General features: G+C 56.4%; 1 protein-coding gene across 10 annotated transcripts in view; it reads left to right on the top strand.

Moving 5' to 3' along the window:
- Positions 1-3,355: 3,355 nt before the first annotated feature.
- TBX5 (T-box transcription factor 5) overlaps positions 3,356-26,428 on the top strand; it is a 41,504-nt gene continuing 18,431 nt past the window's right edge. For 2 of the 10 annotated variants that reach the window (XM_084867347.1, XM_084867355.1), the window contains exons 1-7: positions 5,574-5,835; positions 7,428-7,607; positions 9,064-9,158; positions 11,212-11,331; positions 12,040-12,187; positions 15,511-15,663; positions 22,972-23,063. In XM_084867347.1, the coding sequence (XP_084723473.1) occupies positions 7,461-7,607; positions 9,064-9,158; positions 11,212-11,331; positions 12,040-12,187; positions 15,511-15,663; positions 22,972-23,063 (755 nt within the window). In that variant the 5' untranslated portion in view covers positions 5,574-5,835; positions 7,428-7,460. Of the gene's footprint in view, positions 3,573-4,667; positions 5,194-5,284; positions 5,836-7,422; positions 7,608-9,063; positions 9,159-11,211; positions 11,332-12,039; positions 12,188-15,510; positions 15,664-22,971; positions 23,064-26,428 lie in introns of those variants that run through there. The other 8 variants (XM_084867353.1, XM_084867350.1, XM_084867348.1 and 5 more) reach the window with 8 other exon arrangements.

Here is a 26,428-nt window from a genome sequence, read left to right as displayed (position 1 = left end):
GCGCCTTATGAAACGTGGGATCGAATTCTCCCCGGTGGGGACGCCTCGCTGGCCTGCTCGCTCGCAGGCTGGGGCTGGCTGGAAGCAGGCCGGCGGGCAGCCAGAACTGGAGGCGCAGCTTCATCTCTGGTTTTGAATCCGGCCCTTTGAGCAAGCTTAACACGTGTGGATTTAATTTCCCTCTCTTTCTTGCTCGCTTTTCTCCCCCCACCCCAGCCCCTCCTTATGAGAGAACAAGAAAAATAGTCTGCCGTGTCGACAGCGCGACACCGTTCCCTTTGCCAAAGAAAATTTGTCTTTCCAGAGCCCCGAGAGCAGCGGGCTCCCAAGTTTCCATTGCACCCTCCCGGTGAGGGAGGGGGTCTCCAGACAGCCCCCCCCCACCTGCACCCCAGACCTGGAGTCTCTATCACCCGGGTCACAGCCGGGAATTCTGTGTCCCCCACATCCTGGAGGCCTTGGGGTGTGCTGGCCGCGCAGACGCGGTGGCTGCACCCTGAGGTCTTTCTAGAGGTTCTGGGCGGTGGATATGGCCGGAGTCCTCAGGCTCAGGCTCAGCACCCAGGACGGGCGGCCCCACGCTCTCTCAGCTCAAGACCCGCACCCTTCTCTCCCACTGGGGACCCCCAGATTGGAGGAGCAAGAGGAGCGCTCCGTTGCACCCCCAGCTCAGCTTGTTCGCTATCACAGCTGCCCTCCCCCCCCCAATCATGTTCGGTCTCCATTTCTCATTTCATGAACTAGATCAAGGGACAAAAACCTCACCCGCCAAACTTGGGGAGCGGGAGGCACAGGAAAACAACACCGACGTGCACGATGATGCTACGTACAATACGTGGGAGTAATTGTCGGTGGAAATATCGGGGGGAAATGGGTATTAAAATAACACCCACAGCCGGTCTCCTTCTCAAATACATCCGGTCCGAAGGGGGGAGGCGAGGCAGGGAATGAAACACTGGGGAGTCGGGACGGACACGGCAGCCCTGGAGAAAGCACAGGAGCCAGATGTAACTGGGCAGGAGGGAAAGTGACCCCCTGAGAAACCAGGGAAATTCCCACCCTCGGCCTGACCCTCGCTTTCAAAAAATGAGTTGGCCAAAGTTTAGTTTTGTCATCGTTTCTATTGTTATTCGGATGAATTTTCCCAGCCCCGGAGCGCACTTCTCCCTACTTCTCTCCTTCCTCGGAGACCTGAGTCAGGCGGGCCAGAGGGAGAGGCGCAGAGATGGGGCGGATTCTTAAGCCAGCTCTCTTTGGAGAGAAAAGAAGACCGTGACTTTCTTAAAAACAAAATAAACAAAACAAAACAAAAAAACAACCAGGCACGACTAAAGAGGAAAAAAAAAATAAGGCCAAGAGCAGTGGGTCCTGGTTTTTGTTTTCGTTTTGACGTTTTAAATAGGAACTCCCTTCTCCTGCCCGGGGCGGTGTTCGAACGGGGCAGGGGCGCTGAGAATGGGGGGGGGGGGGATAGATTTGGGAGCAAACGGAGCTGGCGGGGTCGGGGAACCCAGGCCTGGCCTGGAGGAAGGGATGTGAGCCTGGCAGGCTTTTCCAGTTACTGCCAATGCCTGGGGAAGAGAAGGAATATTCTCCAATCGCGCCCAAGTCTGCGCTGCGGAAAGGGGCCTGGGCTGAGCTGGGGGGATTCTTTGTGCATCTTCGGGGTGGTTTGGGGCCCCACACCGGGCATTTGAGAGAAGGGAAGGGAGTCTTATGGAAAGGAACTTGTCTCACTCAGGGTTTTGCCTTCCCCGCAGCGCCAGCGGGACCCAGGCCTCGGCTTCCGGCCCACCTCGGCCGGCCCTGAGGTCAAATAGCAACTCCTTTCCAGGCTTTGGGTTTGGGGCCTCGGGTGGCGATGCACTTGGCATCGGGGAGCTGCCCTGCACCCCCGGGCCTCGGACCCGGGGAGAAGACGGGATGAGTAGCTCGGGAAACGAAAGCGAAGCTCAGGGAAGCCGGTGCGGCCTGGCCGAAGCGCGGGCCCCGGGCGCTGCTGGCTGGAAGCAGCCGAGTGCGCGGCCCGGCTGGCCCCGGCGCCCGCATCCGCCGCTGGGACCGGCCCTGCGCTCTCCCCCTCTCCCCGCGGGCCTGACCTCATTAGCTCCGGGGGTTCAGTGACTGCGTCCCTGCACTTTCTGCCGCCGCTGCGGCCCCAGAAGAACCAGGCCTGGAGCCAGGCCAGGCTTCGCAAAGCCCGAGGGACTGGGGACGCGCGAAAGCCGGGACCGAACCCCGAAGCCGGGGGCAAGTCCAGCTTGCGAAGCCCGGCTCCCTCGGGGCCCCGCGGCGGGAACTTACCCTCCCGAAGGCCGGCGCTGCTCCGGGCTCAGGGCTGGGCAGGCCCGGAGCTCTCCGCTCCCCGTAGCCGCCGGGGGCGTCTCCGCAGCTCATTCCCGAGGAACCCCCGAGTTCCCAGCGGCTCCCAGCGGCTGCAGAAAGCTCGCTGCACCCTCCACGGGGGTGGAAGTTGTGCCCATGGATGGGAACAGAAATAACAACAAACGTTATTCCAGAACAAAATAGAGCCCCTGATCCCTCCGCAGGCCCCGGAGGGAGCTACCGTTCTCTTTGCAGAAATAGCCTCTCTCCATGCCCACCCATGCCCACCCGTCACCCCCTTGCACCCTGCTCCCGCCTGGCAGCGCTGGGCCGCCGAAGACCCCACAACTTAGCTAAAGGGCCTTTGGCAGAATGGACGATTTCTCCGCAAGAAACACTCAGGCCCGGGCTTTCTGTCTCCCTCCCAGCGCCTCTGTGTCACTTCCCCTCCACGATAGCCCCGTCATGACTCCAGAGCTGGCCTGCCAGGGGACCCCGAGCCACCCCGTCCGTCCGTCCTGTCCAGAACAGAACCAGCCAGGGAGACGCCCAACACGCCCTTGCCCGGAGCTCCTCCTCAAAATAAAAAAAAAATTATAATTTTTAAATAATTAGGGGACTCCCCTGCAAGAGACCTGTCTCCCCTGGAACAGCCAGATGGCTCTCGGAGCGTGGGCTGAGGTGGGCTCCCTCCCGCCTCCCTTCCCCAGAAGGCCCCCTCCCCCGCCCTAGGAAAATCAATCTTGGCTCAATTTGTGTCTGAGGTCCGCCACCCCCATTTCCCCAGAGGGCGCGGGGGTTTGTTTATTTCTTTATTTATTCCCGTGGCCCTGGCGTCCGGGACTGGTGGCTGCGCGGACCTGCGGACTGATAGGCGAAGATGGAGAGAAATTAACCTCCCGCCACTGCCCCCCAGCCGAGCGTGACAGCGCGGACCGGTTGCGTGACTCGTGACGTCTCCAAGTCCTATAGGTGCAGCGGCTGGTGAGATAGCCGGTATCGCCTGGTTGCCTCTTTATTTTATTGGGGTATGCCTGGTAATAAACAGTAATATTTAATTTGTCGAAGACCACAAACCAACCTCGAGCTGGGAGGTACATGCGACTCTTGACAGACGCTGGAAGAAGGTTTGGCCTAAAAGGAATATCTTTTGGGGGCCTTTTTTCAAACTCGTCACTGAGCCCCCCACCCCAGTGAGGCGTCACGCCTGGCTTTTGCACCGGATAGAAGAGGTGGGATTTTTGGAGGTGAGTGTCCCCCCCTGGAAAGCTCTGGGGAGGAGGGGGGGATAGGTTTCTCTTGCCTCTTCGCCTGTTTCCAGCCCCCCAAGCTTCCCGCCCCAGCTCCCAGCAGAATCCCCCCTCTCAGGTGCTAGCTCTCAGGGCCATGGGAGAGTGTTGGCTCTTGCATTTTGCCTTCGGGGTGTCACCTGGCAGGAACAGATCCCCCCTGGGGGCTTCAGAACCCCAATTTCGCCCCGTGGCCCGCACCCGTCTCTCCGAGCCACAAACTTCCGTGACTCTGGCCAAAGTTTGTGGCTCGGAGAGTCCAGATTTTCCCTCTCCAGAGGGGCCGGCAGGTTATTTATGGGAATTTATTTTATCCGCAAATCTCGGCGCATTTACGGGGATTGCAGAGGTCTTTCTGGATTTCCCTTTCCTTTTGCCAGAGATGCGGACTATCAGCCTCCTCCGCCTGGGGCCATGTTTGTTTCCCCGTCCTTGGCCGGGGGTCTCCTCCTCAGCCAGCCCCGCGTCCTGGGAGCTGACACTTCGGAAGAGCCAGGGTGTTTACACAAATAAATAAACAGCCTCGGTGACAGGCTGAGCGCACACAAACCTGGATGGTGCAGAGGGACCAGGAAGGAGCAAGTGTCCGGGCTGCTTCCCTCCGAGGCCGCCCGCCCGCCCGCCCGCCCGCCCGCCTGCCCTCCGCCAGGGCTGGGCAATTCGCTCTGCCATTCCGCAGCAGCGACGCATCAGGCCTGCCTTCCCCTCAGTCCCCGCCACGGAGGATCCCCCCCGGGGTGGCCGGTCTCCGGAACATTTCTCCTTCCTGAACCCCTCTACCCAGACCCTGGCCTGCAGGTCCCCGTCGCTTGTCAGAGTCCCAGGAAAGAACAGGGTGAGGGGGTACAGGAGAGGAGAGCAGGAACCCTGACAATTATCCCAAGCTCTTGGGCTCCAATCTGGGTCGGCTCAGACCGGGATACCGACTGTGTTTACGCTTCTATTGACCTCTTCAACTCGACCCTCAAAAATAAAATATTTGGGGGGGGGCAGGGAGAGAAGCCAAGGGGAGATGAAAACCCCAGCCAGCCCCCAATGACTGTTTGATTATTTTAATAAAACTGGGCATTGCCTGTGTACACAGCCAGCCAGGGAGGTCTGGTGGCCCCGGGGGTAGGGGGCCAATGGTGATTTCTTGGCATCTTTGATCTCCACCCCCATCCCAGCACACCTTCACCCTGCCTTCACCCCGGAGTCGCTGAGAGTCTGGGTGATGAGTGGGGAGGGGGAGAGATGTCAGGGCCGCTAGCTGCCGGCTGGGCCAGGCGGGGTCACGTAGCTCTCCCTCTGGAGGTCAGCGCTGGAAAGAGAACGCGGGTGAGGCTGCAGAGGAGGCGCCGGGCGTGTGTGTGCACGAGTCTTGTTGCGTTTAGACTCCGTTTAGACTCCGCTCTCTGCACGGCCCCCGGCGCGGAGATGACTTCCCGGGCAGAAGCCGCCGGCTGGTTTGCGATGATTTGTGCAGGAATTTTTGCAGCCACCGAGCCGCGCTCGGAGCAGCAGAGATGGATGGACGCTGGGAAGTGGGTGGAGAGGAGGGGGTGATCTCCAGGTCTGGGTTTGAGAGTCGTGTTGTGATGTGAGTGTTCGGGAAATCTAATGGAAAATGTGGTTGGGGGAGGGAGTGGGAAGGGATAGGGAGGGAGGAAGGAGGGAGGCAGAGGGGGAGAGAGAGAGAGGGAGGGAGAGAGAGGAGCTAGTTGGATAGGCAATTCCAGTACTTTGTAAGCACCAAGGCAGCCCAACGTCACTGAGCTCAGCTGAGTCGGCTTGTATTTCTGAGAGAGAGAGAGAGAGAGAGAGAGAGAGAGGAGTATCTTACCTCGGATTCCGGAACTTTAACCCTGAAAGCGGCGCTCGGCGAGGACTTGGACCATTCCCACGGCTTCCTCGGGTCTCCCCACGTTCCCTCCCTGGGGCTTGCAAGGAGGAGCAGGCCAAGGGGCTTATCCTTTGAGCCCCCCGCCCCCCGCGCTGCTGTTTTGCGTTATTCGGAGCCCTTCTGGCGCCTGACAGCTCGGGAGTCTGTAGGGAGAGCGGCGGCGGAGGTGTGTGCGGGCCGTGGCTCCGAGGCTGCAGCGCCGGGCGCCCTGGTGCCTGCAGCACAGCCCCGGTCCCTGCTCAGCCCGGAGCACCATGCCGGCGCCCCCGCCTCCCCGCGGCCGGCTTCCCTGCTAGGAGCACCGGGGACGCGGTGAATGCACCGGCTTCACCCAGTGAGGTAACCCTGCGGGCGGCTGGCCCGGGAGGGAGCCCAGGCGAGTGAGCTCCGGGCGGCTGGCCCGGGAGGGAGCCCGGGGTCCGCAGAGTCCGCATCTCTCAGCGGTTCCGCGGGGCCGGTGGCCGGGCCCGGGAGCGGGGAGCGGGGAGCCGGGAGCGGGGCGGCTTCCGGGACGCGCGGCCTGGTTCTGTCAAACTGCATCTAGCTCCCTCCGCCCGCGCCGAGCTCCGGTCCCGGCGAGGGCGCGGGGGTGGGACCCTCCCGCGGCCGGAGGTGCTGGGCGCGCACGTGGGTGACGCGGCCCCGTTATCTTTTGTTGTGAGCGGACCGCGGGGCTCCCCTCGCCGCCTCCTGGACACGCCAGGGCGCGGAGAGGGACGGTCTTGGGAGTGGGGCCTGGGCAGCAGTCCTCCGCCCGTTTCTGGGTCTCCTCCGGTCGCTGCGGACGAGGATGGGAGATTTGGCTTTTGGTTGGAGAAGCCGCGGAGAGTGGAGGGGCGTCCCTGACGCCTCCTTCTGCCCTCCCGGGTTTGGAGAGAGGACATTCCTACTGGGGAGATCGCAGGCGCTCAGAGCCGGGACAGGCCGGCTCCCCGGGGCTTGAACAGCTCCGAGGCCGCGGTTCTGTGCGTCCCAGCCTCCGATGCCCGCAAGCCCGGATCGCGCTGCGCGTTGCGTGGGGCCGAGGCGGCCGATTCCACGGCCGAAGACCCGGTGTCGCTGGGGCCCACGTTGCCCTCGCCAGTGCCGGGCTTGGGCCTGCGCTTCCCGAGAGCCAGGCCCGGCTGAAGCTCGGAGAAGCTCCATTCGGCCTGGCCGCCGGACAAAACGCCCGGCCCCGGGCTGGGCTGGAGAGCGGAGGAAGCCAGCGAACGCGGGCTGCCCGCACCCCGGAGCAGCGCGACCCCCTCGGAGCTCCTTGTTCTTAAGGTTATTGAGGTGGAGGAAGACAAGAGGCCTCTAACTGCTCCAGGACTGGTGATTGTAAGGCCCGAAACGGATGAAGGATGAACGCGAATTCTCTTTTCCTCTGCAAACCTTCCCCCTCTGGAGTTTCTGATTTTGCAAGAGGCGGGTTGCTCGGATGTGCTGCCTGCGGCCGGCCGGGGACTGTTCGGGTTTTCAGAAACACGGCGCTGATGACCTCCTGCAATTCGACGAAGGAAAAAAAAATTCTCAAAAGGACACTCGGTTTTTGTTTTGTTTTTGGTTCCTACCCAATGGCTTCCAAAAATACCCAGGCCTTATCTTTATTGGCTCTTCCAGAAGTCCGGACAAATTTGACGGGCAGCTGGCTTATCGAGGGGAGCCTGCGCAGGGCAGATGCGGGCTTGTCTCCTGCAGGTCAGACGCGGGCCTTTGGAGAGAGGCCGTGCGTGATCATAAAGCAATAATAACGATGCCAATGAGAGGACCTTCTGCAGCCTCCTGCCGCCAGGAACGGAGGCGCTGGTAGCTGGAAAGTGGGGCCCAGCAGCCCCCTTGCCACTTGTACTGCACTTCCAACCTTCTCTCTTTCTCTCTCTTTCCCTCTCTCTTTCTCTCTCTCTCCCTCTCTTTTTCTCCGTCTCTGCTTCCTGTCCGCAGCAAAGGACCCCACGCGGTCACAGGGCCCCGGGCACACCATGGCCGACGCAGAAGAGGGCTTTGGCCTGGCGCACACACCCCTGGAACCCGACTCCAAGGACCTACCCTGTGACCCAAAGCCTGAGAGCGCGCTGGGGGCCCCCAGCAAGTCCCCGGCGTCCCCGCAGGCCGCCTTCACCCAGCAGGTAAGGAGACCGAGCTCAGGGGCCTTCAGCAGGAACCAAAGCCCGTTTTTAAAAGGAGAGGGGCAGGGATGGGTCGCCCGCTGCCTCTAATTGTGCCCTTTCCTTTCGACCCCCACTCAGTCACACCTTCCTCTGCCCTGCCTCCCCCACTACCAGCTTATTCCAGTCCACTCCATTAGGAAGATTACCTTTATGGCAGGAGGGTTTGGGTCGTCAGAGAAGCCTTGATTACCCAGCTATTTGGGGCCAAGGAACAAGAACACAGACCCTTTGCGCTAGGTGTAGGCTGGGCCCCGAGCGCCTCATTAAGGGCCAGGTCAGCGGCTGCTTCAGGCCAGCATGAGCGATGGCTTGACCCCTCTTCAGATCTTCCGCAGCCTTAGCCTCCGCCCGCCTCCCCGCGCCGCCGCCCGCCCGAGCTGCCCCGGAGCCAGTGGCGCACCATTTGTCTTGCGCGGGGCCTGGCTGTGCGGGGAGGGCAGGAGGGCGCAGGGAGCCCCGGACTCGGGGGCTGGGAGCTCGCCGGGGCCCAGGTAGACCTCCGTGATTTTAAACAAGCTGTCGGGGGCCACAAAACGAAGTGGCTTCCCCAGAAAAGGCACTGGACAGGGCGAAAGCCCTGCTGGAGATGCTGACATCCTTCCGTCCTTCCCGACTAGCTCGTCGCCCCTGTGCTTTGCCCTTCACGGGTCTCAGGAAAATTCGCCCGTTGGTAGAGTAGCGGTGAGAACCGGGCATGCGGTTTCCGAAACCCCCTCTTTACAGAAAAGCAAATCTGCTCACGTATGGATTATTGCAAAACGAGGAGTTTGTATATAGTTTTTTTTCCCCCCGTCGCTTTTGTGAAGTAACTCTTAGTGGAGAGCGGAAATGTTAAATGGCTTAAGAGCTATGCTCGCAATGAAAACAGCTTGCGGGAGGGAAGCTGGGCGCGCAGAGGGCCTAGGTTTATTGATACAGACCTTGGAAAATTCATCTTTGTTTTGGACGGCGGGTACCTGTGACAGTCTATAAATATTTTAAAATTTAAAACCACACCGTGTCTCTATCTGTCCTGCTTGGCGGTGAGGATAAACACGCACCTACAGTGTCTGCGTGCTTGTAGGCGTGCCTGTGGGCTCCTGAGCCCCCGTGAGCAGAGCCTGAGTGGGTTTTCTGAGACGAAGTGGTTTCTTTAGCTGCATCCTCAGCCCCGGCCCCCATTGGGCATTCTGGAGCACCCCCGCCTGGGTTTCCCCTCTGGGCCGGTGTAGGTGACATGAGATGGAGCCCCCACCCCTGGGGATTCCTGGGGGCTGCCTGGTGCTCCCAGCCAGGGGCTGGGGACAGCTTCCAGCCTCGGAGCCCACTGGCTCCGGAGGGAAGGAGGAGAAGTGTCGGTGTTTGGGGCCAGTTTGGGGAGCGAAGGCCCACAGTCCCCGGGCTTGTCCACTCGACTTTTCTCTCCTTCCTCCAGGGCATGGAAGGGATCAAGGTGTTTCTCCACGAAAGAGAGCTGTGGCTGAAATTCCACGAGGTGGGCACGGAGATGATCATCACCAAGGCCGGCAGGTGAGCCTCAGGGGAAACTGGGAGAGATGGAGGAAAGATGGCGGGGGAGGAGGGGAGAGAGGGAGCGAGGGAGAGTGTCTGCCTGAGCAGGGAAAGAGGCAGGGAGAGTTCCTCCAGGGGCCTCCGTCAGCCGGGAAATACCCGGAAGGCTCCGCTGCGGAAACAGGTTATTTCTTCCGAGGCCCATTTCCTCGCCTCTTATGTAAGGAGCAGCGAGGCGGAGGAGGCTGTGCTGGGGGATGGAGGAGAGGCGAGGGGAGCGAGGGCAGGGAAACCCAGGTGCAGGGAGGACTCCGAGATGAGCCCGGGTTTCAGAGCGGCTCCCTGGCCTCACCCTCCTTCCCACCCGCCCTGACCTTGGAGAGGGTCCAGAGTCCCCCCGCGGCCGAGTCGGAATCGCTGCATGTATGTGGCGCTGCCTCCCTCATTGTTTACAGAACGCAGGCGCAGCCTTTGAAACTGAACCGGGGCTCGGCCGGGCTCTATATACAGACACCGATAAACACGGCCTTTCGCCCGCAGGCCCCGAGACTCGCCCCGCAGCCCCCTTTTAAAGCCCGCGGACTTTTAGGGGTTTTAGTGGGAATGCTCACCCGGGGGGAGGGGGTGGGAGAGGCGCGCGGAGTGAGATCGCCGTGGTGAGAGCGCCCGCCCGGGGGTGCCCAGGCCCGGGGACAGCCTGGCCACGGCGCCTCCCGCCCCGGGCCGGCCCCGGGGGTCCCCGAGGGCAGAGAGCCCCGCGCCGACCCCGAACCCGGGCGTGTGCAGCCGGGGAGGCCGGGAGGCCCGAGCCGCCGGGTGTGAGAAGGGGGAGGGCGGAGCCGCCCCTCCAGACGCCCCCGGCTCTCCGGCCCGAAGCCTCCCGCAATAAACTGACAACGGTGACATTTATTATTATTCGAAATTAAACAATGTCTGCTCCCCCGCTCGGCCCGGGTGAACTCGGAGGCACGCTCTGTTTATACCAAGAACTGAGGTTTTCTTCCCATTCCGCCGGGAAGGGAAGGAACGCCTAACCCAGCCGCTGCCTCTCCGAGCCCAGCCGGAGCCCCAGCATTTAACTATAAAAGGCCGGCTGGGCCTCCCCGCTCTGAGCGCACTCCCTCCGCCAGATAAACACCCGGCTCCCAGCCACGGCTCCCTTCCCGCCACCCCTGAGCCACCTCGGATCCAGCCACTGAGCCCTCTCAGGCCCGCGAGCCCCGAGAAGGCTGACTTTGGGGCGCACTCTCCCCGAGGCGGGCCGGAGTATGGGAGAGGGCGCAGCGCCCACAGTTCTGGGACACAACCGCCCGATCCTCTTTCTGAAACCAAATCTGGATGGATTTTTAATTCCTTCGCCGAGGGCCCGCGAGTTTAGCTTCTCCCAGGAAGAGAGTCCTGGAGAAGTTGTGGGGCATTTAGGGATACGTTCCTGCGGGGGCTTGTGTTAGGGGTCCCCCACCGAGCTCCCCTCTGGGGGACCGGGCCTGGGTGGGCACCCACCTGTGTCCAGTCCCCGGGGCGCACACACTTCGGTGCCCACGTGACGTGGCGGCGCTGCCCGGATGGGCCAGAGCACCTGGCTGGGTGGAGGGGGAGACCGGCTTTTTACCTAAAAAGCCTCCTCCTGCCCCTACTTTTTTAAAAAAAAAAATAGGTGTCTGGCTCTGAAAAGAGCAGTAAGCAGGAGTGGGAATGGGGGTCCCACGCTGGCCGCCTTCACACCCCGCTTGCTCTCCAGGAGCCCGGCCTCCTGCTTTCTATTTTCTGCCCAGACTCAGTGGCCGGCCAGCCGCTTCCTCACCCTTCCTCCTCCCCGCAACTTCCAGGGAAACCCGGGATGGATCTCGGCCAGAGCGGAGCCGGGGCCACTTTTGTCTTTCCCCGTTTCTAAAGGGAGCTTCCACTGAAATTTGTGGACATGCTCTTCATATGAGCTTTAACTCATTTTAATCCATATCCTTTCTCTCCCCCCCCCCCGTCTCTTTTTCTCTCTCTCTCTTCCCCTCCTTGCTTTTTGCTTTTTCCTTCCTTCACTTTCCTTCGGGATTCTACCTCCTTCCCCTCTCAGGCGGATGTTCCCCAGTTACAAAGTGAAGGTGACTGGCCTCAATCCCAAAACGAAGTACATTCTCCTCATGGACATCGTCCCCGCTGACGACCACAGATACAAGTTTGCGGATAATAAATGGTAGGCGCCCATTTATGGCGGGTTGGGAGGGTGCTCCCCGCCCCCAGGGACCCAGCTGCATTGTCTAAGGTCCTACTGTGCACAGAGGCTGCTGCTGCCTTCCTATTGCATTTCCTTGACCTCACTCCAAGGGGCCAAAGAGCAGCGATCAGCCCCCATTTTAGAGATGAGAAAACTGAGGCTCGGAGGAAGTCACGGGCCTATGTGTACGGCTGCACCCGCGGGTTGTGGGTTGTGGATTTTTCAAAAGGGTATTGTTACCAAGCGCTGGAGGTATTTTGGGGGCATAAAACCATTTACAGTTACTTTTTATGAGTTACCCGCTTTGAACACGCCTTTTTATGAAATTGCAAAATCGGCCCATGGTATTTGAGTAAAACAGGCAAGAGCGGAGAGCGAGGCCCATTCCGTGGGCAGATCTCTCCGCAGCTGCCAAGAGTGCAGAGGCCCGAAGAGGAAGCCCCCTTTGAGAGCCCTCGAGGAGTTTTCCGAGACTTTTCCGCACGCCCAGGCTCCCAGATCCCCGGATTGTTTGTGGGCAGCCAGAGGCTGCGGCTGCTGGGCCGTGCACTGATGCGGTGGGAGAAAAAGAGCCAGGGAGCGAGACCTGAGGGTCAGGCCATTTCCAGATCGTTCTCACGCTCAGCGGCCAGGGCCTGGCGTAAACCCGCCTGCACCGCGTGCGCTGAAGCCGGTTCCTCGGTTTAGGTCGGTGACGGGCAAAGCGGAGCCCGCCATGCCGGGCCGCCTGTACGTGCACCCGGACTCGCCCGCCACCGGGGCGCATTGGATGCGGCAGCTGGTCTCCTTCCAGAAGCTCAAGCTCACCAACAACCACCTGGACCCCTTCGGGCATGTAAGTACCCGGTGCAGCCCAGCCCAGCCCAGCCCAGTGCTCAGGTCCATCCTCCTCCTCCTCCTCCTCCCTCTCCTTTCCTTGGCTTCTAGAACCCACCCTTCTCCTTTCCAGGCTTCGTTTATTTCACCCCTTGGTCCCCCCGACCCCCTTTCTGGATCTGGTCTTCCTTTCTCTTTTTCCTCTCTCATTTCTTGCACCTTCCGTGTTCTCTCGCCCCTCTGAGCGCCCATCGCTCTCCCCCAGACGTTTGCCCTCTGCAGTCCTCCCTGTGATCCTCCATCCCACGCTTTGGCCCGTTTTCCCGGTGGATGGAGGTGGGGCCTGGGGCTCTCATTGCGTCCCTGCCCCCAGCCCGGCCTTTGCTGAGGAGCAGGGATCTTGCTGTGACTGAAGCTGCGCATTCCGGGCCTGGACGCAGGGGCTGGGAGCCGGCCTGCACCCAGTCCCATCTGTGAGGAGGGTGGGGGTGGGGTGGGGGTTTCAGTCCCGCAGGAAAAAACAAACCATGGTCACACTCGCCCAGTGGGCACCCAGCTCAGTGGCCAGACCACTCCTCCCCCCTCCACCCCCCCCCCCCCCCGCCAATCCTGCCTTAGTGTTGGGATGGTCCAGCCCAGAGGGAGCCCAGACCACCTGCCCCCTCCCTTACAGCCGGCAAACCCACCCCCAGCGGTGGCCGCTGCTGCCCCTGCTCCTCTTAGCATGAGGCTTCCCGGCAGACCTGTATCTCCCCCACCCCAACTTCCAGCTTCCCTCCTCCCCAGCAATGCCCACAGCGGGCAAACCTGGACCGGGCCCTAAACCTGGAGTCCCATGGGCCAGAGAGAGGGGCCTGGCGAGCCCCTGGAACGGAGTACAGGAGACCCCACCCTCCAGGAGCAGTGCAGTGTGAGCCCCGGAGGGCGCCGCCCTGTCTTCCCCACAGAAAAACAAGTGGAGGACAAAACACTGATTTTTAGAAAAACGCCCCTAAACTCCTCGTTGAAAAGAATGCATCACCAGGACAGAACTCGGGCTGTGAATTCAGTATTTGCAACCCTCAGGCTGGTGCTGCCACCATACATGCGGGCTCCTGGGTCCTGGGGCCGTTAATCCTCAGAGTAGCCTGGGGAGGGCTGAGGATGGAAGTGCACGAAGCCTGTGTGACCGGGAGCCCGGGGAGGGGAGGGGAGGGGATTGCCAAGGTCCTGCGGCTGGGATTTGGGGGCAGGATGTGAGGCTGGGTCTCCATCCCCAAAGTGCCCCCTGTCCCGCTAGGTTTCCTTAGACACAGGGGACAGAAGCGTGGCCCCGGATTGGGGGGCGGGAGGGGCCTGGGTGGCATGGATTTGAGCGGAGGGAGGCTGGTTGCTGAAGATACAAATGAGAATCTCCCGTGGGCGCAGGCGGGAAGGGGCAGCAGGCCCCTCATGGATGGGCTCAGCGCCGCTCTCTGCGTGGCTGGGGGCAGATTGAACCGGCCCCCGGGGCAGGGACCAGGGAGGCTGGCCCTTCTCCGCGTGGTGGGGAGCCCTGGGGAGCGTGCAGAGGGGTGTTTTCACCAAACAGCGCAGTTCCCCTCCCGTGGAAAGCGGGTGCTTTGTCGCCAGCATCCATTGCACTGCTTCCCCGAGAGCAGGGCCGATCTGAGCTCGGTGGGCGTTGTGCCTGAGGGTACAGAGCCCTTCATTTAGCTGGGGAGAGCGGGGCTCTTTGTGATGGTCCCGCATGCACCTTGCATCCCCATGGAGCTGGGGCCCTAGTGTGGGGACCTGCGTGGGATCCTGGTGGCAGGAAACGGGACTTCCTCCGGCCCCAGCTGGGCTCCCAGCCTTCCCTCTGCGGCTCTGACACGCCTTAGGGTCGGGCTGGGGTGGAGGGGACCCCTGGGTAGGGTTCAGGGCCCTCCTCCACTCGGGGCATCCTGGGAGTCAGGTCTCTAGGAGCCCGGAAGAGGGAGAGAGCACTCCGCAACTGCCGCAAACCCAGGCTCCCAGCCCCGCTTCTCGCCGCCGCCCTAATGAAATTAGGGGCCATCAGATCGCCCTCGCGCTGCGTCTCCGCGCCGCCCTGGCCGTCAAAGCAATTTGGCTAAGCCGGGCCGATGGCCGCGCCGGCGGGGCTACGCCGGGCCCGCTGCGTCTCTCTGTCGCCAGGCCGCCGGGCTGGCGTCGCTATCGGCCAGGCGGGCGGCCGGGCTGCGGAGGCCGAGATTAGAGCCGCTGGGCCCGGACCGGGAGCCGCGGGGGCCCTCCCCCTCCTCCAGGCCGGTCTCCAGCGATGGCCCGGAGCGGGCTTCAGTGCAAATGATCAGAGACCCCCAGACCTCTACCTCCCTACCACTGTGGCCTGCAGCTGGGGAAGAGCAGGCCCGATTCTCGGCCCTCGCCCCGTCGCTGCTGCGGGTGGAGATCAGAAGGTTTTGGTAAAGATCGGGCGTTACCAGCCTGTGGAGCAGGCGGACTAGTTAGCGCCTTAGGAGATGCTCCTCTGGGGAACGGTCCCAGCGGCTGGAATAGCAGCGCAGCCACGTCCCCCAGACCCCGCTAGTCCCTGAGGGCTCCCCAAACTCGGAGTCCAAAGGAAGGAGAGGGAACGCGCCCCAGAAAGCCGAGGCCGTTGCTCTGTCTGGGGCCCCGTGGAGATAATCCCGGTTGCGGACCCTGAAATGTTGATAGAGTCGGAGAAGGAGAACCTCGGGGCAGCGGGTGGGACGGTGAAGGGGGAGGGGCTCCCCTATCTCGCCGTCCTTAGGGTCCCCCACCCCATCTTCTTCTTTTTTCATTGACTCACACTTGGTACGTTCTCCTCAGAGCCAAGCCCGATTTTTATCCCGGTTCTGCCAACAATTCTTGTCTCTTCTCTTGCATCTTAGAGTTGTTGTTGTTGTTGTTGTTTTGTTTTTTTTTTAAAGGGGGGGACAGTTATTTGTATGTTTGATTGTTTATTTCTTCTCTCCTTTAATTCCAAAAATTGTCACCAGGCGTTGGGGGGTGGGGGGGACACAGTTTTTTGCTCCCGTTGGGGGCAAAAGCGCCCTACGTAGGGAGTTAATTTATTAAGCAAACTTTATTAAGAATTCTGATTTACTGCCGTGTGTGCTTTGGGTAGATTCCTGGAATATTACCCTGGCTTTTTCGGTTGGAAATTGTCATTTTTGAAATGTTTCTTTTTAATGAAATCACTGGACCCTTTTCAAAACAGGAGGGGGGAAAAATCGGACTATTTTTCGAGAGCCTCTACGAGGAGGCTCATTCTGGGGGTAGAGTGCGGGGTTTTATCTGGAAACAAAGGGGTTTTCATTTTTTTCTTACAATCTCATTTTTCTGTATTATTTCTAGATTATTCTAAATTCCATGCACAAATACCAGCCCAGATTACACATCGTGAAAGCGGACGAAAATAATGGATTTGGCTCAAAAAATACTGCTTTCTGTACCCACGTCTTTCCTGAGACTGCGTTTATCGCGGTGACTTCCTACCAGAATCACAAGGTAAGTCCAGTAGTCCAGTGCCCGGGGCTGCGGCTCGGTCCCAGGACCCTGCAGGGTCTCCGGCTGGAGCTGCAGGTTCTGGGCGGCTCCGGTCCTCACCGCAGGCCCCAGCGTCTACTCCAGGGGCTGGGCCTGAGGCAGAGCCATGGCCTGAGGGTTGTAGCTTTTTTGTACTATCTTCATGGGTTTGGCAGACTCCTTTCTCTCCCTCCCTCTCTCTCTCTCTCTCTCTCTCTCTCTCTCTCTCTCACACACACACACACACACACACACACACATATACTCAAAGAGGAGACACCTCGCTACACCCAAGACATTTTCAGGGAGCAGAAAGGCCACCTCGCCCATGACTGATGCTCTTGGGTGGGGCCGGGGCCGGGCTGCCCCTCCTGGGGCCGCGTTTCTGTGGAGACCGTCTCCTGCTGCCCGCCCTCCCTCTGCCGTTTGGATGCATTTCAACTCCAATCCGGGCAGGTGGCAAGGTTGCCGGAAACCTTGCGCTTGGGTTTTCCAGATGCTTCTCTAATTGGTTTCAGCGATTTCTGCTCCATGCCCCTCCCCCCCACACACACACCCCACATGCTAAAGCAAGGTTTGCATTGCTACAAAAACAAAAACAGAAACAAAAACCGAGCAGGCTCTGCCACCAGCGCCTGGACCACCCTCCCTGGACTCAGCTAGGATCCTGCAGAGCCACAGCTTGGTGAGGCGGGCAGTGGTCAGTGCGTGGTTTGGGAGAAGGTGGCTGTAGCTCGGGGCGGAGGTGGGATGGTGCCAGCCCCCACAGCTGTTCGAAAGCCAGAGTCTGATGTGGGCATTTCAAAGCCTGGCAGTGACATTGGAACAGAGCGCCCTGTAACCGCAGGTTGGGGGAGCATAATCTCTCCTTGCCCAGCAGTCAGGGCTGTCTTGACTTGTCTGGGTTCATGTCTGTCCTTTAGAAACCTGAGGGAGCGGCGATTCATTATATTGGGGGGCGGGGGAGGGGTAGGATTGAACGATTCCTAAGACTTATTATGGAAAGATCTGGAACCTGAAGGCAAGATGTGGGTTCTGGGAGGGGCCTCAGCCACTGCGCCTTGCGGACTGTTAAGAGTATTAAGCAGTGATTTGGGGTTAGAGGGCTGCTGTAGGGGAAAGTAGAGGTTCCATATGGGATCAGTGAGGGTGGGTCACGTGAACAACTTAAGGAGATGAGCCCGGGAATGGCCACACCCCTCCCCCTCGCAGGTCCTATCCCCACCTGCGAGGTAAGGACGTTACAGGGGCTGTGGGACCAGGCGAGGGAGGCCAGCAGGGTGAGAGCACCCTGTGTAGGTCACTCAGTCCTGGTGTGAGGGGAGCCCCGGGGAAGCAGGCAGTTAGAGAATGCTGAGGGTCAGCTCCCGATGCAGAGTGTTGGTGACAGGCTGGCTGTGACGGATGGGCCCCTCCAGGCCACAAGGCCGGTCTGGGAACCCAGGTCCGGGGAGAGCTTCCCTCCCGAAGACAACTCGCTCGCCCCCCAAACGCAATGACTTTTTAAAAGGGAAAGAGGATTTGACTGAGTTCTCCCCATCTGTTGAACTGACAAGAGCCAAAACGTTAAGACTAAATACGCTGAAAGCTGCACAACCCTTTCGGGCGAATTGGAGTCTGGCTGCTGGGGACCTGTCGCCCAGTCGCTGCTGTAAACCTGTTTAGCTTGTGGTGATGGTCACAGGGAGAAGAGTGGGAACAGCAGCAGCCAGGATGCTCCTAGCCATATATCTATATTCTTAAAGGCGCCCGGGCCTGCCAAAGGGTCCAGAAATATATAAAAGCCCCACTTCTCACAGAAAGGAAGGAAGGGGTGGACACAGGACAGTGACCTGCCAGAGACACGTGGCTGGGCAGACCCTCTGGGGGAAATGCCTCAGCTGTGTGTAGTCACCAGCACAAAGGTACATCAGGGGGATTTTCTCCGTTTACAGTTTTACTGAGGCAGGATGGCCACACAATAAACTAGAATATGGCAAGTACACATTTGATTAGTTTGACACCTGTATGTACCCAGGAAACTAGCGCCATAACCACTTGTGCCTATACCCTCCCCCCAAATTTCTATTTTTCTCATATGTAAAAATTAAATTTATTGGGGTAACATTGGTCACTAACATATAAACTTTATATGCATGATGCTATAATGTGGTATCTGTGTGCCCTGTAAAATTTCTACTTAAAAGAAGTCTTCTCCAACGAATGTATTTGCTGATGTGCCTGCATGCAGGACCTTGTCCAGTGGGGCCTGTGCGTGTGAGCGCGGAGTGAGTCTAGGACACGGTGTGTGTAAATGCTCACGCATCTCCAGACAGGCGTTCGGGTGTTTCTGAATTGGTGACCACACACAGGAACCGCTTCTTTTCTTTATTGGTTGGTCCAGGGAGCCCAGCTGCGTTGTACATGTTAGGCCTTTTCAGCCAGCCTGGCGGCGGGATTCGGTGGGAGACAGCTTTCTGTCACTCTCCCTGCGGGGAGGTCTCCCCCTCTTCAGTTGTGGGGAGCGCAAGGCACCTATGTTGTCTGTCGGGAGGAAGTCCAAAGCAGCCCAGTTTTCCAGGCCAAGTCCGGGGCCGCTGCGGTGTGACTTCACTCAGCGGGCCAGGCGGAGTGTGATTTGTGGACTCTGTGGCTTTACGGGTAGAAGCCGCCTGAGCCTAACCACTGGCTGCATCGGGTTAAGGTGGGACTCCAGAGGCAGACGGCTGGGTCCACTTTACTCTGAGCAAGTTACTGAACTCAGCTTTCCCCACCTATAAAATGGGGACAGCAGAAGATTTTCGTGTTCTCGCTGTGAGGATTCCACGAGAATCCAGGGAAGGGTGTGGCGCAGACGCTGGCACAGGGTGAGTGACAATTCCATTGACTGGCTCCGTCGCTGGTCAATAATTCCCAGCTCCATCCAAAAGGCAGGCTCTGGAAAACTCTTTCCTACGCTATTTTATTATTTTATTTACTATTTATTTTTTATTTATTTTATTTTTTAAAATATATTTTATTGATTTTTTTACAGAGAGCAAGGGAGAGGGATAGAGAGCTAGAAACATCGATGAGAGAGAAACATCGACCAGCTGCCTCCCGCACACCCCCCACTGGGGATGTGCCCGCATCCAAGGCACATGCCCTTGACCGGAATCGAACCTGGGACCCTTCAGTCTGCAGGCCGACGCTCTATCCACTGAGCCAAACCGGTTTCGGCTATGCTGACTATTTCAGAATCCAAAAGACTAAGATTTCAATAAGTTCTTATTATCGTGGTTGCCAAACCACAAACGGTCAGTTTTGGGGGCTTCGTTCGCCCACTGATTGTGTCGTCAATTCCAGGACTACCTCCAGCATTATGCTCTGATAAGTGAGTAGGGAGAGAAGAGCAACCGTGTGACTGATTTGGCAGGGCAGTTTGGGAAAACAGGAGCCCCCATTTTATTTTATTTTATTTTATTTGTGGCCCAAAGGGCTCAGGTACCAGGTGGAGGCGGGTAGGTGACAGGGCCCGCGTCTCAGGCTGCAGCCACGCCCCGGGTGCTCACGGGCCCGCTAACGACACGGATGTATTTCCTCGGCCCAGCTGCGATCCCGAGCTGGATTTGGGAGTTATTTCCCCAGATGGCTGACAGCTTGAGAAAGATATTTAAACAACTCGAATCTTCCCCAGCGACGCTCGCTCCGTGAAACACGTTTTTGTGAGGTTTTTGCTGGGGTTGTCAGCAGCTCCGGGAGCAATCCCTAGAAATACTTAGGTGTTAAAAAAAGGTCACGTGGGCATTTCATTTCCCTGCTGCTGCAACAATGGCCGTGTATGCGCGCACGGCTGTCCCCCGATATTAACTTACGTGGCCATTAAAAGGCATTTTCCTCCTGCTTAAATCATTGTGTAAGGAGCCTGTATTTATGAGGTACGAGCTTGCTGGTCGGGACCAGGAAATGAACCCCTAATAGAGAGACATAATTAAGATTTTTGGCCCTCGTGAGAGTTTTTTCTTTTCTTTCTTTCTTTCTTTTTTTTTTTTAAAGCAAGAATTCACAACAATTATTCTCATTAATTTTTACAACCTCTGTCTCACTGGTTGGAGCTGGCATTTATATCTGGATTTCCCCCCGCCCTCCAGCCCTCCCCCAGATATCCGGGTCTACGTTCACTGCGGAGGGACCATGGGAGTGAGTTTCAGGGGAGCCTTTTGGTAGAACTGGGCATCATGGTGTATCTGGTCGTGTGTTTGTGCGCCCGGGAGTGAGCTGGCTGCCAGGTAGAACACTTGAAGGCAAGTTCAAGGCCAGGGTTATTGTACGGACGAAATAAAGAAGACATTGTTCTTAGGAAGTAGTGTTGACCTATGGGAAATAAGACGGACATTCTCACCTGAGCTAAGCTGGTCTGCTAACATCCCTCAGGGGTAGTGCTCACATGCATAGAATCTATATTCAGTCTCCAAAGCAAGATATACGCAAGATCAACCCACCTTAGTGTCTGGGCACCATCTGGTGCTTATCCCATGCAACCGCATTTTGGAAGCAGTGGTGAGAAGCACAAGGATTAGGTAGAAGTAAACTGAGGGGCAAGAAATGGGTTTGAGCAAAATACTTTGGTAAACTATCCAAATCCACCCATTTCTTTTTCTCTCAGGTGATACTTTTGTCCTGAGCTCCCAGGAGAGAGGTGACATCACGGACTGGGCATTCATTCAGAGCTGATGCCACATCCATGTGTCCTCCGTCCCTCAGGGACTGGCTTCAGGGCCTGCAGGGAGGGGCACAGGGAGAGGGGCAAGATCTAATTTTCTAAGTAGATCGTCAGTGATGGGATTTTTACTTAACTTTTTTGAGAATCTCCCACCCCCCTCTAAAAAAGGAATTTGTGGTCTAGTGGGCTATATTTTATTGTGACAAAACCTGAAAGGGAAAGAAAGCCCCAGTAGGTGATGGGCTTTTAGACTCAAAACAGAACTGGACTCAGGAGTGCACATTTTAAAGACAGTTGGTTTTTTGTTTTGTTTGTTTGTTTGGTTTTTTAAAAAATATGTTTTTATTGAGTTCAGAGAGGAAGGGAGCGGGGGAGAGAGAAACATTAATGATGAGAGAGAATCTTTGATTGGCTGCTTCCTATACATCCCCTACTGGGGATTGAACACCCAATCTGGGCATGTGCCCTTGACGTGGAATGGAACTGTGATCTCCTGGTTCATAGGTCGACGCTCAGCCACTGAACACACTGGCCGGGCTTAAAGACCATTTTTTAAAAGGGATTTTGTAGACTCTGAAGAGTCAAGTCAAAATCAGAAAGCTGCAGGAATGGGTATAATTTTTTTTTTAAAAGATGAGGCGATGTGTATGCACATAAATAAGCATACATACATATTAAAAAATTTTTAATAAATTTTTTTAGAGCAGTTTTAGGGTCTCAGGGAAGTGAGTGAAGGGACACAGATTGGCTGCATTCCTCCTGCCCGCCCCCACCCCCATGCACAGCTGGCTCACTATCAACATCCCCACCAGAGGGGACATTTGTCACAATCGGCGAACCGACACTGACACATCACCACCCCAAGTCCGGTTCCCCCTAGGGCTCACTCTCGGCGCTGTCCGTGCTGCGGGTTGGACAAGCGTTCAATGACATTGCCCAGCACCACAGATCACACAGTGTCCCTGCCCAATACCCCCTGTGCTCTGCCCACTCGTCCCCGCCCCCTCTCTACCCTGGCAGCCACACTTCCTCTTATTGTTCCCATAGTTATGTCTTTTCCAAATGCCATAGGATTGGAATCATATAGCATGTTTTTAAATATTCAATTTGCATATGTTTTTATCATGAACACACGCATATACATTCATATCATATTGCTCATGATAGAGCGTTGGGAGTTAGAAGCCCTTACTAAACCATCTTTTGTGGAAAACAGGACATACCAGAATGTCTGCCCCCAAATGCACTATTAGAGGGCGCCTTCATTTATCACCCCCATGAGATTCTGAGCATCTGTAACTATACTATGGGGGTAGATTGAGATGATTTGGGGGTTACGTGAAAATGATGGAGTCACGGAAAGTTGTTCTCTTTTGATTATCTTTATTCCACCATCAGGGAGACACTCTTAGTTTAGTTGGTACTCTCTTGTGATTGAAAGGTGTCTAATCTCCCCTTGTAACAAAGAGAAAGCCCGCCTTGCGTTTAGAGCTTTCCGTGTGTGCCAGCAGAGAGAATGGAAAGAATTGCTTTCTTTCTGTGGAATAGCAAGTGATTCTGGTTTGACATAGACACGATATAATATTTTGTACTAAATACGTTGAAGTAAAAACTGATTAGCTTTAAGTAAAAATATTAAACAGACCAGTGTACAGGTGTGATTTAGAGATGACAACGACCGTGAAGGTCAAGCTTGAGTGACTGAACCTCGGTGTCCATAGAGCGATTTGATACATATAAATTAATTCACACCCAGCTGTCAGGAAATACTTCTGGCAAATGCCCTCTCATCTGGATCTGCTACTGTTCACTTATCCTCATAGAATGTGTGTTGATGGTTGACATGGAAGTTCTGGGCCTTTCCGTGTTCTGGGCCTTTTTCTATGACTAAACTTCGTACATTCCAACAAAAGCATCCAAGAAGAGGGCTCTTTCCCCCTTGCCTCAAAAATGAAAGAGGTTTGGTAATGGTTCCATAGCCATTATATGTGCTATAATTCTATCCGCTGGTGCTTATTTGATTAGACACCATTTTCCACCTGAGCTAGCAGAGTCTCCCCGGAAAACAGAAATGAACACGAGACATTGCAGGACGTGGAGCAGTAAGCGAGCCCTCCCGAGTGGAGGCTGCCAGCTGTAGGATGGGTGGCACCGTGCCAACGCGCACACCTTTCCGAAGCGGAGGTGGGTGCCGGAGAGGCCCAGATGGTGTTTGGAGCACAGAATGCTAAGAGTAAATCAGCAACAGCCACCACATGGCCACAGTGATGCTGAGTACGACTCGAATTAGGTAATGGGCAAAACAAATCCGGTTATTTCTCTGTTTAAAAGGAGTCTGATCTAGGATATTTTTCAAAGCTTCCGCCTGAATCAAGTTATGGGTCCCGGTGAAGCTTGAGTGACTGAACCTCAATGTCCACAGAAATATATATATAGCAAAATATATATATAGCAAATTAAGCTATATATAAATATATACATATATATACCTTAATTTGTCATATATATATATTTCGTTGTTGTTGTTGCCAAAGGCTGCATTTATGCAGCACCATCTGAGCTCATGTCCAAGGTCGTCTCATAGCAATCACGCTCTCTCCTTTCTTCAGATCACCCAGTTAAAGATCGAGAACAATCCCTTCGCCAAAGGCTTCCGGGGCAGCGACGACATGGAACTGCACAGAATGTCAAGAATGCAAAGGTAAGAACGTGGGTTCCTGAGCTCCCTCCTGTCCACGTGCCCCCCAAACAGCCCGTGTGAGCCACCGGCCACAAGGCGCCTCCCTCCAGCAGCCCACCGCGTACAGAGGAGCGTCCTTGAGTCCTATTTACTGATCAGCCTCACATGTGGTTTCCTCCGTCAGGCAACCGGGACAGTGTGTCTGGAAGCGTGGGGGTGGGATGTTCAGAGATCTCGGCCCCCTTCCTCTGCCTAGGGAACGAAAGCTACCATTTGCTCCTCTTCCTTTGCCGTCTCTCTCCTCCTAGCGGAGTCCTCTCTCTCTGCTTCCCCATCAATCACGGCTGATGAATGATTTTCTTTTTGGCAACAGCTCTTGGTCAATGAAAGGGAAGTTAACGACTTGATTTCCTGGGGCTGAAATACAGACAAACTCGACACCACGTGGTGTCCAGGGCACCGGGGGATTGGGAGATGGTGATAAAAATCACTCCATACGTTTACATATCCTGTGGTCGCAGTCGCTGATATGATGAATAGATGGGGCTGTACAAATGTATATAGTGGGAATTTGGCCTGATTTGAAGGGATTGCCAATTTCGTCAAACACTCTCTCTACCTCTTGATATGTTTCCAAAATAAGTTACCAGATGGCAAGAGAATTAGAAATACATCTTGATCCCTTTGACCAAGAAAGTGTGTTTTTTTCCCTTCCCCTTGTGGTGGGTTTCGTGTTTCAAAATAAAATGAGATCATTTAGGAAGCTTTTCCTTATCCTCTCTGGAAGACACAGAAAGGGGGAGTCAGGCAGATGGACAAACATGCTCAGTCAGAGGGAGGCAGGGGACTGGAGAGAGAGAAATGCCGTAGCGATGTGGTTTGAACGCTGGGTTGCTGTGGGTACTGATCTTAGATAGCAGGCCTCCCAGATCTAATTTTGCATACTTTAAAAAATAAAGGGCAAAAGGACAAAGGGTAATGAAAGATGCAGATTTCCAGTTTTAAAAGAAATAAGTCTCGGGATGTCATGTACAACGGGGATATTGTCAATCATATTGTGATAAGCTTTGATGATGGTTATTAGACTTAATGTGCTGGTCACTTTGTTAGGCATATTAGTGTTGACTTTCTGTATACCTGACACTGATGTAATATTGTCTATTAACTGCATTCAGTAAACATAAAAATGTCATTATCTTCACGTGTACACATGGACACTACCCTCAGATCTTCCTGCCGTCATCATTGGTTTTCTTCATGAGCACCGATTAGTATGATGTTTTTTTGTAGCTAAACATTTGGCATTAAGCACATCTCCATTTTGAAACTGGAGTTGGATTTAGTCTCTGGTCAGTAGAAAAGTTGACAACAAATACCACATACAGCTGAGAGGGGTCAAACTCCCCGAGGCCTAGGCCCCGAGGTCGTTTTTATTCCGACCATGTCCAAACTCCCAGCCCCGACTGCAGGTTCTGCAGGTTCCTGCTGTTCAGGCCGATTGACCATGGACAAAGGTTTGTCTCCAGCAGGGAAGGGTCCAGGTTGTGCGGTGGGGACTGGGTTTAGGGCACCCAGTTCCAGTCTGAGATCTCAGGGTTTTTCCAGCCCCACTTCCTCCCTCCTCCCCACAAACCAAGGTGCTTTGAATCAACTCCTCAAATTTCACCAGTTCCCAGGTCCTGCTGATTCTCCCTTCTTTCTTTTTTCTTTTTCTTTTCTTTTTTTTTTTTTTTTTAAATATATTTTATTGATTTTGTACAGAGAGGAAGGGAGAGAGACAGAGAGTTAGAAACGTCGATGAGAGAGTCATCGATCAGCTGCCTCTTGCACGCCCCCTACTGGGGATGTGCCCACAACCAAGGTACATGCCCTTGACCGGAATCGAACCCAAGACCTTTCAGTCCCCAAGCCGATGCTCTATCCACTGAGCCAAACCGGTTTCGGCTGATTCTACCTTCTTAACGTAGCTCAGAATTCTCCTCCCTTTCTCTGTCCAGTCTGTCTATTCTAACCACCACCGCCCCTGCCGGCGCAAGCCTCCTCACTTATTTAGACCTGCTTTCCGCCCTGTTCGCCTCCCAGACATTCTCTGTAGCTGCTGAAGACATCTTTGCAAAGCCAAAGTCAGACTAGGTTACTTCACACCTACAACATCTGGCCTCCCCTTGTTTTCAGTGTGACGCCCAGACTGCCTCACGCGATTGACAAGTCCTATGGCCTGGCTACTCCCCTTGCTCTGCCTCTCTGCTTCAGCCTCGTTCCAAACCCACTTCTTTTGGCGGCATTTGTCTCTCTGAACAATACGTTTGGTCTGCCTCAGACTTGTCCCTACCCGCCACTATTGCCACCTTGTGGCTTTCCCTTCCTCCAAGAATAAGGTGACCAGACGTCCCGCTTTTGGCGGGACAGTCCCGATTCTTAACAATTTGTTCCATGTCCCGCGGCGTTTTAAAGAAGTCCCGAAAACCTTATCCAAGAAGCTTCTCCTGGTTGCAGGCTGCGTACTCCCATCTGCCCCCGGGACCCCTCACTGCTTTCCCGGGTCAGGCCCGGCCCCTGCACGTGGGGAGCTGATTGGCAGGTGGTAACGGTGGAAGGAGAGGCAGGTGGGAGGTGCAGGAGTTTGAGCTCAGATGTCAGTGATCCTGGGGACTCTCCCTTAAGTTCCAGCCACACGGGAAGAGATTTAGGCAGCTGACTCTCCTTTGGTCTGAACGGGCTGTCCTAACCAGCCCCTGGCTGCGGTGGGTTGGGGAGGGTCTGGGTAGGTGACTTTCCTGGTAGGCCCTGCAGATGGGCGGCGGGAAGGGGTGGCTGGTAATGGACAAACCTCTCAGCGAGAGAGCCACGCGGGTCTCTGTGGCTGTGTGAGGGGCTGTGCTGGGAACAAGAGGGCTCAGCAGTGAGCAGGTGGGGAGCGCACAGGGCCCCGTGCCCCGTTTTCCCTGGACGTGGCCTGTGGGAAGGACAGGGGACTAAGCAGCGTGGCTCCAACAGGAGGCTTTAGAGTCAGACAGACCTGGGTGCATCCTCACTATGCACGTGACCTTGGGCAAGCGGAGCCTCAGAGCCCTCAGCTGTGCAGTGGGCACAAGTGAATGTGGCGCTCGCTTTCCAGGTTCTTGGAGGAGTGATATGAGACTGTCTGGGGGGGGGGACTGGTCCAGCCTCCGTAAATGTGTCTGATCTGGAGACTCCCCACTGCTCCCAGTTCGCCCTTGCTCAGAGTTCATTCTGAGCTGTGGCCCCTACTCCCAGGTGGCAGCAGGTAGTGACGAGTGTCCCAGCAAGGTGACTGTCCGGAGGCGGCTGGGTGAACAGCCAGGCGGCACGGGCAGGCTCCCTGTTAATCTTCTAATCCTGTTTCCTGCTCCCCGCACACCCCG

Source organism: Pipistrellus hanaki (genome assembly GCF_964339955.1).
Source record: "Pipistrellus hanaki genome assembly, chromosome: 19".
Classification (NCBI taxonomy): Eukaryota; Metazoa; Chordata; class Mammalia; order Chiroptera; family Vespertilionidae; genus Pipistrellus; species Pipistrellus hanaki.
This window is presented reverse-complemented; position numbering and strand designations above follow the sequence as displayed.